General features: G+C 36.4%; 1 protein-coding gene across 3 annotated transcripts in view; it reads right to left on the minus strand.

Moving 5' to 3' along the window:
• Positions 1 to 12694, minus strand: part of LOC149142081 (transcription factor TGA2.2-like) — a 257623-nt gene that overhangs the window by 46705 nt on the left and 198224 nt on the right. For all 3 annotated transcript variants that reach the window (XM_089449662.1, XM_089449660.1, XM_089449661.1), the window contains one exon: positions 2628 to 2899. In XM_089449662.1, coding sequence (XP_089305788.1) covers positions 2628 to 2899 — 272 coding nt within the window. The remainder of the gene's footprint in view (positions 1 to 2627; positions 2900 to 12694) is intronic.

Below are 12694 nucleotides of genomic sequence, written 5' to 3' on the forward strand. Positions count from 1 at the left end.
ATCCAAATCTACAAGTGATAAAACCCTAATTCTGGCCTTCAAGATGCTCCAACAAACTCAAAAAACCCTGTAAAGTATTGACTGGTCAATATTCGCCATAATCTCAAGTACTTCTAACTAAGTATCCCCGATCAATATTTATGATAGTCATGAGTAATTTTCATATATTAACATCCACAAATAAAGTGTTCCAATGTGTCCACATAAGCGTCTTACGTTTGTCCAGTATAAAATGCACTTGTAGGCCAATCAGGATTCATAGACATACAAAATTTTGACTCTTATAATATGTACTATGTTGGTGCCCTATAAAACTTTATGGGTTTTGAACTAATCAAAACTAGATCCTTATGGGTTTCAAACTGATGAGAATTAATAGATACACGTTTTAAATATTGAATATTTATGGTATCTTTCTTGGATATAAAGATTAAATACCTATGACATCAGTATTAACTATCTAACTATGTGTTATACGTCATGAGAATCAAAGAATCATGTTTTGATGGTCCCAAACTCGTGGCAATTCATCCTTCTATGACATTTAATATTTATCTATACATTCTTTACTTTTTTTACATTAATGTTTCTTTTTTTGCATTTTTTTAATATTGCCGAGTATGCCAAGTCACCTACTTCGCCAAGCCTGAGCCAAATCTGAGAACAGTAACTATGCTCTAGACCAACCTGAATTTTATGCATATAATTTTGGTTTCATATATGGTTTTGTAGTAATTCTTTCTTAGTGGTTCACCATTCATTACAAAGAGCACTATTTCTCACTAACTTAGAATGAATACAAGTATATTATGCAAGGAAAGACCTATAACAAGCATTCCTACAAGATTACACATAACACCTAGGAAATAAGCACTAATCTAAATAATCTATACCATTCTCACACCACTGATTTCAACCTCAAATCATGTTAACAATAACAAATTTCATATGCATAGCCACTTTTATAGTTAATAATGCACACCCTCCAAACGGAGTATCTAAAGTATTGATTGCAATAACACTTACATTAGAGTCCAAACCTTTGTAGCAAGTCAGTCAACTTCAATAGTGAAAAGAGTAGTAATAAATGATCCTAAGACCGCTGATTTCCCCCAGGGGGAAATTTACCTATAAGAACAGCTTTGGCAGCCATTTAGTACACAAGACAAGAGTAACAAAATCAGCATTTATTGAGCTGTAATTAGTAGATCAAACTACGGAGATGTCAGATGATGGAGGATAAAGTGATTCACAAACAACTCCTTTTGAGCTGTAATTAGCGGACAAAACAATGGAGATGTCAGATGATGGATGATATAATGATTCACAAAAACTCCTTTTATGCAGCGAGATGGGTATATTAATTACCCTCTCAGCCAACCTACACCCTTCAAGTTGCTCTATGTTAAAGGTAACCACCCAATGAAACCACATGTCACTCCTTAATTATCAGCTCCCATGCATGGTTTCCAGCCTCTTAGTTGGTTGGCCTTTAGGGTGGTCAGAGTGGCTCCTGGTGAGCACCATGAGCAGTTACAAGGTTTAATTGCATGGCATTCAATTGATTTTAGCTGGCATAGTTTGTTCAGCAGTATTTCTAAGAGTCTCCCATGGTATCTAATGAGTTATACATAAGAGAGATAAAACCTTCCTAGATCTATGCCCCTTATATAGGACTAAGATAGGAACACAAAAGTATGTAGGATACACAAAAGCAAATGGTGCTTGCCATATCACGCAACTAACCTAACTGTTTGCTGGAATTAACTATAATGTGCTAAATCCTAGCCACAAGATAAACCATCAGATCTTGTATTACTATTCACTAGCAAACAATCTTTAACCACCATATATCTTAGTAATACTTGTCATGGCAAATTTCTTGTTCAAGTTTGTATCCTTACACTCACAGCATCAACTACAATGGAGTATCCTTCTATTGTTTAGTACAATTTCTTTAGATATGCTTTCACTATAGTGTCTGCTAATACTTAATTACAAGAAATATCTGGTGACTTGGAAAAAGTTAGAATAAGGGATATCTTACTCTCCTCCAACGAACCATACCTAGAACTAATGACTAAGACATTTTTATTAAAGGATAAACTATGCTACAAGTTGACCCAGAAATCCAGCATTCTGTGCAGGTCCCCAGTTTGATTCCCACAGGGGCAGGTGCACCAAGTCAATACTGCCCACTTTACACCAGGTACCATCCCCGAAATGAGGGAAAGTACCTGGGAGTTTACCAGGCAGTTACTTCCAAGGAAAAAAATGGTATTCAAGATGTCAAGAAATGTCTCATTCCCCATAAGATATTAATAAAGTTGACAAAGAATGGAGGTGTTTTGTCTATCATGATGAAATGCTCACAAAAGTGGGGAATCTGTGTCTCTTAATCAAATATTGTATGGATACTGTTCAAGAGTATACTAAGTTACTAACTATGATAAACAAACGATAGATTGAAGAACACCATGTTCACATAAAAATTGTGCTGAATAGAAAACAAAGTGAACATAACAAAATGCTACACCCATAATCAGCCATGACAACTATTACAGTTTTTTCTCTCAGGTTAAATGTCATTAAGCACTTCATTAATAGGTCTCTACTCAGCATATCACCTTCAGAAGCTCGGATGGCCGAAAACCTCCCATCCACATAAAACAACGCTCAGTAGGAGTTTTCCACATGCCTGACATAAGATGGAAAACATCCAACTTGGAAGCAGCACCCTTCATACGAAAGAGTTCATCATAATGAGCTATAGCGTTATCCACCAGAACACGAAGTTCGCTATCTGTCAGGTGTGCTTGTAAAGAAGCCCTGAGCTCACGGACTTGTCTGTTTTGTTCTTCAACCCAACGCCCATATTCCATATCAAATGCAGCAGCCCCTACAGAGAAAAAATGAGAATACAAGACAATGAGAACAAATTCATGACAAGTATAAACTAAGATGTCAGGCATATGGTTAGTCCATTTTTGTTCTTTAAAAACCTAAGAACATAGAGAGGATACCCTAAGGTAAAAAGGCATTATAGCTAAATAATTTATGCCCACAAATTAGTATGATTGCTATCTTGTTTCATACTGGTAAATAGTGTCTTACAACTCAAATAAAAAAGCAAATTCCTTGTCAAAGAAACCCACAAACCAGAAGAAACTAAGAAGTAATGATGCCACCCTAAACAGCATTGACAAATTCCCAAAGTTGGGTAGAAAGCAATAATAAGTTAAATATTCAAGAGAAAAAGCTTTTGCTAATAACACCTTTGAAGCTCAACTTGTAATCACAAAATCCCTTATCATATATAGTATTACAGTTCAGGATGACTACTACTCGAAAACATGAGACGGTTGGCTTCAACAAAGGCAAGCCAGTGAAGTATAGAAATCTTCAAATATAAGTAGGTTGGCTGAATATAGGAAGGCCTACCAATAAGCAACCCAACTAAGGTTGGCAGGTAGGCTTAAAAGTTAAGACAAGCAAGTCGACTTCTTCGGTTTTCATTTTGAAAAAATATTTTTTATGCTTTTATGCTTATTGAGGCTTTATGTTTTTATGCTTAACCGACGTTCTTTTCTTACATGTTTTTACACCAATGATTATTCATGGATGTGTCTTTTGCATCCCAATAGCAAGACAAGACAAGCAAGGTAAATATCCTCAGCTGTCCCCATTCTAGAGAATAGCTCAATCCCAACTTTAAAACATCATAGCTACTTCTTCAAAACATACTTTCTTCCTTTGAGCATTGAGTATTCTAGGAAGTGCAAGGATTCAAGTGTCCAATTTGAATTCTTAAAGATGCCATAGGGAAGGTTGTACCACACCTTTGACCAGCGTTGACTGTCAAGGAGCTGCTGCAGGTTTGACCAGACTCTAACCAAGTGTTGACTGTTGTTTGACTGAGGTTTGTGAACTGTTTTGGGCTGCTGAAGATAGCTGTTGAAGACTAAGTTCTTCAAATTGACTAGAAGTCAATCCGGGGCTGTTTTGACCAAGTTTGACTTTGCTGATTTAGGGCTCTCTGTTGTTGTTATCAAATTACAGAATTCTGAATTGTACTATTTCTCTCTGCTGAACTATTGCATATAAAATAAGATTTGATCAAAGGGTTTCCCCGCATTGGGGTTTGTCCCTGGCTAGCAGCCACATCTTGTGTCTCTTGTCTTGGCTTGTTTTCTGTTGATCTTTTAATGTTCTATCTACACTTTACTTTATGTTTATGTGATTGCTAAACAGTGGCTAATAAGAAGAAAAGAATTAAACTGCTCTAAGCATAGAACATACCATAATTTAACAGAATGACTATCTTACATGAAATGCAGACCCTAAAACTAATGTGAGATGCAAGAATCTTGGTTAATTTTAGTTAAATGCCTATCTAAGTTTTAACCATTCGATCTTTTCTATATTGAGCCTGATTTCGTAGTAATTGATAGAAAGAAGATAAGGTGAAGCACACTAAGGTGTGATTAACAATACCTCTCCTGAAAATCTAACATACGCAATGCCTCCGGCGCTGCAAAGAGTTGTGGCTCTGACAACTGCAAGGTCACCGTTTTAAGCACTATTGAAAGCAGGCTACTCAAGCAAAGATGGATGGATACCTATCTCTCTATCGACCAAGCTTATGCTTGGAAGTAAATTTTATTTATGCAAAACTAACTTATAAGCAATTGCACCAGATGATGAGAAGATGAGATGAAGTTAGATTCAAGGATGAAAAGATGTTTATGTCGCAGAAACTTCCAATACCAAAATGAAATGTTCGCTTTATTAAATGAAGACTCAAAATTAAACTCCTGAAGATATTACAATTAGAACACAAACTTATTTCACATCTTTCTGATACAATTATAGCTTAAAGAGAACAAAAACTTCTTTGCAATTAATATCAACAGATGCTAAAAAATTAAGCAGTTTATGAAACAAAGGATATGCATTTTATCACAAGTCCGTGACAGAATACTTAATTTTCAGAAATTAATTTTTAAGACAGCAGTAAGAAAAACATTATGACAGCAGCAATATGACAATAAAAACAGTAAGCTATCAATGATATCTTTATGCCAAAAATTTATAGAAATTTTTCCAAACTTGCCCACATTAATTATCAAAAAGTTTCAACCTGTTATGATGTGATTTCCAGAATTATATCAGATTTGATATACTTATTACAACCAACAATTAAAACATGAAATAAGCCTAATGATGAATGCCCAACTCAAGAAATTAATTCCTTAATGTATTAGACAACTTAGGAACTGATTTTAGGCTAACCCACATGAAATTTTTCCACTGTTATATTTCAGACTTCAGAAACAGAATTATTCAGAGATAACAGTGACCCAAAATGTAGATCTAGGCCAAATTCTTGATACACATCAAACATAAATGACTTATTAATGTATTTAGCAATTTTTTAGTTAATTTCAAACCACTTAGATGTGTTTTTCACCACTATTAGAAAGGTATATGATTGTTGTAGCAAACAATGAGGAAAAAGATGGTTTAGAGATCAAACCCTTAGGCCCTAGGCCTTGAAGATCACTTGCCCAAGTTGCCAAAAAAAATTCAATACCTGAAACACAAATTTTTACCAAATTTTCTGCAAAAAGAACTCACCAATGATTAGCTTCAGAAAATCAAATATTCAAATTAGAAATGGAGCAAGGGGAATCTAGGGCCAATGAGAGCTAGCACTAGGCCCAATAGAACTAGCATTGGGCTAGGAGAAGGCAGATCTGGGCTTAGAAGCCCCAAAACTTGAAACACTTGTTCTGAAAAAAATTATTTTGCTTAAGATCTTCAGATTTATTGCAAAATCTTTAATGGTTGGCCTTGCAAAAATATTTGGGACAAGATATTGCCCTCCAGGGCCTAGATCTGTCTCAAAACCCCCAGATCTGCTTGAAAAATCTCAGATCTGAAGATTTACTTGGCTGATTTCTCAGATCTATTCCTGCAAACAATCTTTGAGCCTAGATCTTGCCCTCCAGGGTCTAGATCTAACTCAGATCTGAAGATTTACTTGGCTGATTTCTCAGATCTATTCATGCAAACAATCTTTGAGCCCAGATCTTTCCCTCCAGGGTCTAGATCTAAATCAAATCTAAAGATTTTCTGTTATGAAACCAGCTCAAGAAAAGATAGATCAACGCCTTAGAATTCAGCCTCTTCGAGGGGCAACCTCCTTTACATTACATAAATGAACAATTATTCAATGATTCAAATGACAAAACCTCCTTTCTATATATAGGAGTCTAAGGAGTCATAATATAGTCTAGCCGACCTAACAATAATAATATAAAGCCACAAAAATAACAATAGAGGGATTCTAAGGGTCACAGAAATAACAATATGGGGGTAATAGGGGCACAACAATATAAATAAGGGTTATAACTACAATAGTAATGGGGACCCAACATGCCCCTCTCCTTTAAAAAAGTGTTGTCCTCAACGCTTGAGTAGTTCTGGATACTTCTGCATAAAATTCTCATCCTCCCATGTGGAATCTTCAGCGGATAAGTTCTTCCACTTGATAAGATACTCTGAAATTGATCGATTTCGTAGCTGTCGAGTTCTTGTTTCTGTGACTGCTTCCGGTTCCAATATAATTTTTCCTTCCTCGTCAAGTTTTGGCAATATTGTTTGAATTGGGAGCTTGTCACCTATAACCTTCTTTAAACATGAAACATGGAAAACTGGGTGCAATCGAGAAGCTGCAGGAAGCTCCAATTTGTATGCCATAGTACCAATCTTTTGCAACACCTTGTACGGACCATAATACTTTGGTGATAATTTATTATCCTTCTTAGCTTGTTTTAGGGACATTTGCTTATATGGTTGTAGCCGTAGGAATACCCAATCACCTACATCAAAACTTCTTTCACTGCGATGTTGATCTGCCTGTTGTTTCATTCTATTTTGTGCCAACACGAGGTTATCCTTTAAGAGTTGGAGGACTTGTTGTTGATGTTCGATGTGATGTTCCACTGCCTGAACCTTAGAATTTTCTCTTAAATATGATGTGATGGATGGTGGTTGATACCCATAAAGTGCCATAAATGGGGTCATTTTTGTTGCTGTATGGAAGGAAGTGTTATACCACCATTCAGCCAGAGGCAACCATTTGACCCATTGTGTTTGTTTATCAGATACAAAGCAACGAAGATATCCTTCCAAACATTTGTTTACTATCTCAGTTTGCCCATCAGATTGAGGATGATAAGATGAGCTATGAGCTAACTGAGTACCAAGACAAGAAAATAATTCTGTCCAAAAATTTCCAGTGAAAATGGGATCTCTGTCACTTACAATAATCTTTGGGTTTCCATGTAGCTTTTGAACTGTTTCCATAAATGCAGTAGAAACTGTACTGGCTTTAAATGGATGTGATAATGCACAAAAGTGTGCATACTTGGTAAGTCTGTCAACTACCACCATGATGACACTCTTTCCCTCAGACTTGGGTAAACCTGTGATAAAATCCATTGAAACCTCCTCCCAACGTTGGCTTGGAATGGATAAAGGTTGTAATAGACCCGGTGTCTTAATTGTTTCAACTTTATTTTGTTGGCAAACCAAACATTCCACCACAAACTTTTGAATATCTGATTTAAGGCCATCCCAAAAAAATTCCTTCTTAACCCTGTGGTAAGTTTTTAAAAATCCTGAGTGCCCTCCTAAGGGAGAAGTGTGCAATTCCATAAGAATCTTTTGTTTTAGCTGGGAATTCTTACAGAGGTATAAGCGATCTTTGTACCATAACGAATCATTTTGCCAGCTAAATGTATCAGAAGTACTGGAATCTTGTTGTAGCTTTCGAATAAGTGCCCACACTTCTTCGTCATTCTTCCATTCCTCCCTTGCTTCGTTTATCCAATCTGGTTGGATAATAGAAATGGCACACAACAATGCTTCCACATCCTCATCCTTTCTTGAGAGTGCATCTGCCACCACATTTTGCTTCCCTTTTTTGTAGATGATTTCAAAGTCATAACCCAACATCTTTGTGACCCACTTTTGTTGCTCTTCAGAGGATAATCTTTGTTCTAAAAAGTATTTAAGGCTATCATGATCCGTTTTTACCTTGAAGTGTCTTCCCATTAGGTAGGGTCGCCATTTCTTAAGTGCATGGAGTATTGCCAACATTTCCTTCTCATAAATAGCTTTGCTTTAAAACTTTCCCTTGATTGGACGACTTTCAAAAGCAATGGGTCTTTCATCTTGCATTAGAACAGCACCAATTCCATTTCCTGAAGCATCACATTCCACAATAAAGGTTTTTGTGAAGTCCGGTGTAGCTAAGACCGGTGCTTGGCACATTGCCTCTTTAAGATGTTCAAAGGCCTTTGTTGCTTCCGGAGTCCATGAAAATGAATCTTTCTTCAATAATGTTGTTAGAGGTGCTGCTATTCTCCCATAATTCTTAACAAACTTGCGATAATACCCTGTCAACCCAAGAAATCCTCGCAGATGCTTTATGGATGTGGGGATTTTCCATTCCTTAATGGCTTTAATTTTGCTAGGGTCTACCTTAACTCCTTCATGAGATACAATATGACCCAAATATTCTACCTCTGGACTCCAAAGAAACATTTGGATCTTTTTGCATATAATTGTTTCTCCTCCAATAGTTGTAGCACCCTGTCAACATGTTCAACATGATCCTTCCAAGACTTGTTGTAGATTAGTATATCATCAAAAAATACTAACACAAATTTTCTAAGGAATGGTTTGAAAATTGAATTCATCAAACCTTGAAATGTTGAAGGTGCATTGGTAAGGCCAAAAGGCATGACCAAAAATTCATAATGACCCTCATGAGTTCTAAATGCATTTTCGGAATGTCTTCAATCTTCATTCTGATTTGATGATATCCCGAACGAAGATCCAACTTGGTGAAGTAAATTGATCCATGCAATTCATCCAGTAATTCATCAATGACAGGAATGGGGAACTTATCTTTAATAGTGAGCTTGTTGAGCTCCCTATAATCCGAACACATGCGCCATGATCCATCCTTCTTGTGCACCAATACTACTGGAGCTGAGAAAGAACTTTGACTCGGTTGAATTATACCAGCCTCTAGCATTTCTGCAACCATACGTTCAATTTCACTTTTTTGGACATAGGGATATCTGTACGGCCTGATGTTTGGAGGAACACTTCCTGGAATCAGATGAATAGCATGATCATGATCACGCATAGGTGGGAGACCTTTGGGAGTCTCAAATACCTTGGAATGATTGTCCAGGACTTTTTGGAGATCTGGAGAAATAGATGATTCCAATGTGGAAACATCTAGCGAACATAATTGTGCAATTACACCTCTTTTCTCCTTTTTTAGAAGCTTTGTCATGCCATTAGAGCTGATTATCTTTCCTGGTTTCCCTGCAATACCCCTTAATTCAACTTCCTTTCCTTCCGTAGAAAATTTGATGAAAAGTTCTTGAAAATTAAAAGCTATTGTACCCAAGGATTGTAGCCATTGGACTCCTAGTACAACATCAGCACCTCCCATTGGAATGGAAAGCATTGGGCTAGTCAATACATATTCTCCCATGGATAGCTTGATATTATGGCACTTTCCAGAGCAATTTATTGTTCCTCCATTTGCAATCATCACTTGACACTCTGGTGCTGGATATAGGAAGCAATTCAATTCTTTTGCTACCCTACAATGAATAAAATTGTGGGTGCTTCCTGAATCAATCAACACTATTACCTTTTTCTTCTTGATTTGTCCTTCTATCTTGATGGTTTGAGGAGTGGTAATTCCCGCCAATGCATTACAAGATATGGTCGGATTTATTTGTTCTTCATCTAGGCTTTGTTCCTGGAGTATATCTTCTTCTTTTGACCTTTCTTGCTCCTTTTCTTCTTCCTCTTCACAATCTATGTAGAATAATTTCTTCTCAGCACACTTATGACCTTTTGTGTATTTGCTATCACAACTATAACAAAGCCCTTTTGCTCTTTTTTCTTCCAATTGTTGTGGTGTCAACCTTGTAGGTTGTGAAAGACTAGGGGCAACAACACTTCCGTCTTTATAGTTGTGAGTGGTATGCTTCCTAGTTGCCATAATTTTGCTTTCCATTTTTCTTGCTAACCTGAATGCCTTCTCTAATGAATCAGGTTCCCAAAGGCGAACATCATGTTGGATATTATCCTTTAAAGACCCTATGAACACATCAATCCTATGCTCCTCTGGAATATCTTTTACCCTTATGTTCAATTTTTGGAACTCCTCAATGTGCTCCATTACTGAACCCTTTTGTTTGAGACTTATCAATTGGCTAAAAAAAGTGTTGCTTTTTGTATCCTCATAATGTGCTATCAATTCTTCCGTAAAAATTGCCCAAGTGATAAATTGTTTACGAGAACAAAGCCATTGATACCATACAAACTGATTTGGTTCCAAATATACAGTTGCCATACGTACCTTTTGTGTGTTTTGCACATTATTGAGATCGAAGAATTGCTCCATCTGTAATATCCATGTGGCGGGATCCTTGCCATCAAACTTCCTCATATCGATTTTTGGAATATGGTGATTCTTCGATCCAATATTAGCGTCTATGGAATCATGATTAACATTTCTTTTGTTCTCATCATGAGTTTCCTTTACTCTTTTTCACCATTAGTAAGTATTTCTTGTAGAAAATTTGTCAAATCTGTCTTCAAATCTGTCATGCCTGCCTTCAAATTTGTGTTCAAATCTATCTTCAAATTGTCCATCTTAGCTTCCATGCCATTCATCTTAGCTTCCACGCCATTTATCTTAGCTTCTGTTAACTTTTGTGAGCGTGACATTTGTTGCATTTGTTCTTGTAATTTTGATATATCATGTAGCATTTCTTCCTCTTCTTCATGAGTCATGCTAGAGCTTTCAGGTTCCTTACTAGGTGTTTGCATTTTATTTCCTCGGGGCATCAGTTACCAATAATAATGCTCTACTATGCCCTTTGAATTCCTTCAAAATAAATTTTCAAACCAAGCTTAAGCAAAAATTTAAAAAATTTTACACACCTTTTTTCACTTTGTAGGAGCTCGATATTGCCTCTGATGTATCTCTGTACTTTCCAATCATCTAGTTCTGAATTTGTGATCTGTAGTAGCTCTCTATGTCCTCTTTCCAATGCCACCAGTCTGATCCAAATTGGATTCTCCAAGAAAGAGTTATGCACAATCTCCCAAGATGACCTGATTATAGACCTTTCCAGAAGAGCGAACTTGTATGAAGTGCCACGTGTACAATTTTCGATCTTTGGTTCTGAAAAAGACATACAAGAAACTACAGTCCGTCCTCTTTCTGGACCTTCTTACGAAATTTCAATCTGATTCCCAGCGAGAAAGTTATGACAATTTTCCCCAGGTCACCTGTTTTGAATGTAATTCAAGAGTCTGCAAAAAGACCAACTTCCTCAGATCCTATCTCCGCAAATATCGCGCGAAAAGCTCTAAAATTCGGACCCAAGGTTCAACGCGATTTCTTCTCAAATGGGTTTTTTTGCGACTTCTGAAACGCCACAGAAAAAAAATTATAGCGAAAATGCCACGATGACCTGTTTGGAGCAGCAAAACCCTAGAATCCAAAGCTCTGATACCAAATGTTATGAAACCAGCTCAAGAAAAAATAGAAAAGATAGATCAACGCCTTAGAATTCAGCGTCTTCGAGGGGGCAACCTCCTTTACGTTACATAAATGAACAATTATTCGATGATTCAAATGACAAAACCTCCTTTCTATATATAGGAGTCTAAGGAGTCATAATATAGTCTAGCCGACCTAACAATAATAATATAAAGCCACAAAAATAACAATAGAGGGATTCTAAGGGGCACAGAAATAACAATATGGGGGTAATAGGGGCACAACAGTATAAATAAGGGGTATAACTACAATAGTAATGGGGTAATCACTATTATTATAGGGACCCAACATTTTCTTGGCTGATTTCTCAGATCTATTCCTGCAAACAATCTTTGAGCCCAAATATTGCCCTCCAGGGTCTAGATCTAGCTCAGATCTGAAGATTTTCTTGGCTGATTTCTTAGATCTATTTCTGCACAATTGAAAAGAGAAAAACCCAATACCCAATATGTACAAAAATAGAGAAAATCTCAAAAAACCCAAGTGTTAAAATTCAAAATTATGTTACAAAATTTCGGATCTACACAAGTAAATAACAGATCTATACAAATAATTTACATATCTATACAAATAATTTACAGATCTATCAGATCTGAGGAGTGCGAGTCCAACTTCGCTCCCAGATCTGATAATCTAAAACTCTTAATAGCCAGATCTATCAAAATTTTCACAAAATATTTAAAAGATTTTGAGATTTTAGAGAGGTATCAGCCCAAAAACACCCTGCAGAAAAAAAAATATTGTTAGATAAATCCTGAGACTTATATGAAGTAGGCTCTTCAAAAAATATGTGTTGAGAGTTGGCTGGTCCAACCAAGAACTATCCCCAAACGCGCAATGAAAACCTGAGAGATCTTCTGCAAACACTAGATCAACCATCAAATCAAGTAGAGAAATAGAACAACAATAAATTTATGAAGAAATAGAGATACCTACTACTTCAATCAAAATTAAAAATGTTACCCTAGATCCAACAAACTGAATAAGGTACATGTATTCAGATTATTCTAAGAGAGCTATTGA

Source organism: Pinus tabuliformis, chromosome X, assembly GCF_031772625.1.
Source record: "Pinus tabuliformis cultivar Carrire ecotype Pingquan chromosome X, CPIR1, whole genome shotgun sequence".
NCBI classification, from domain to species: Eukaryota; Viridiplantae; Streptophyta; class Pinopsida; order Pinales; family Pinaceae; genus Pinus; species Pinus tabuliformis.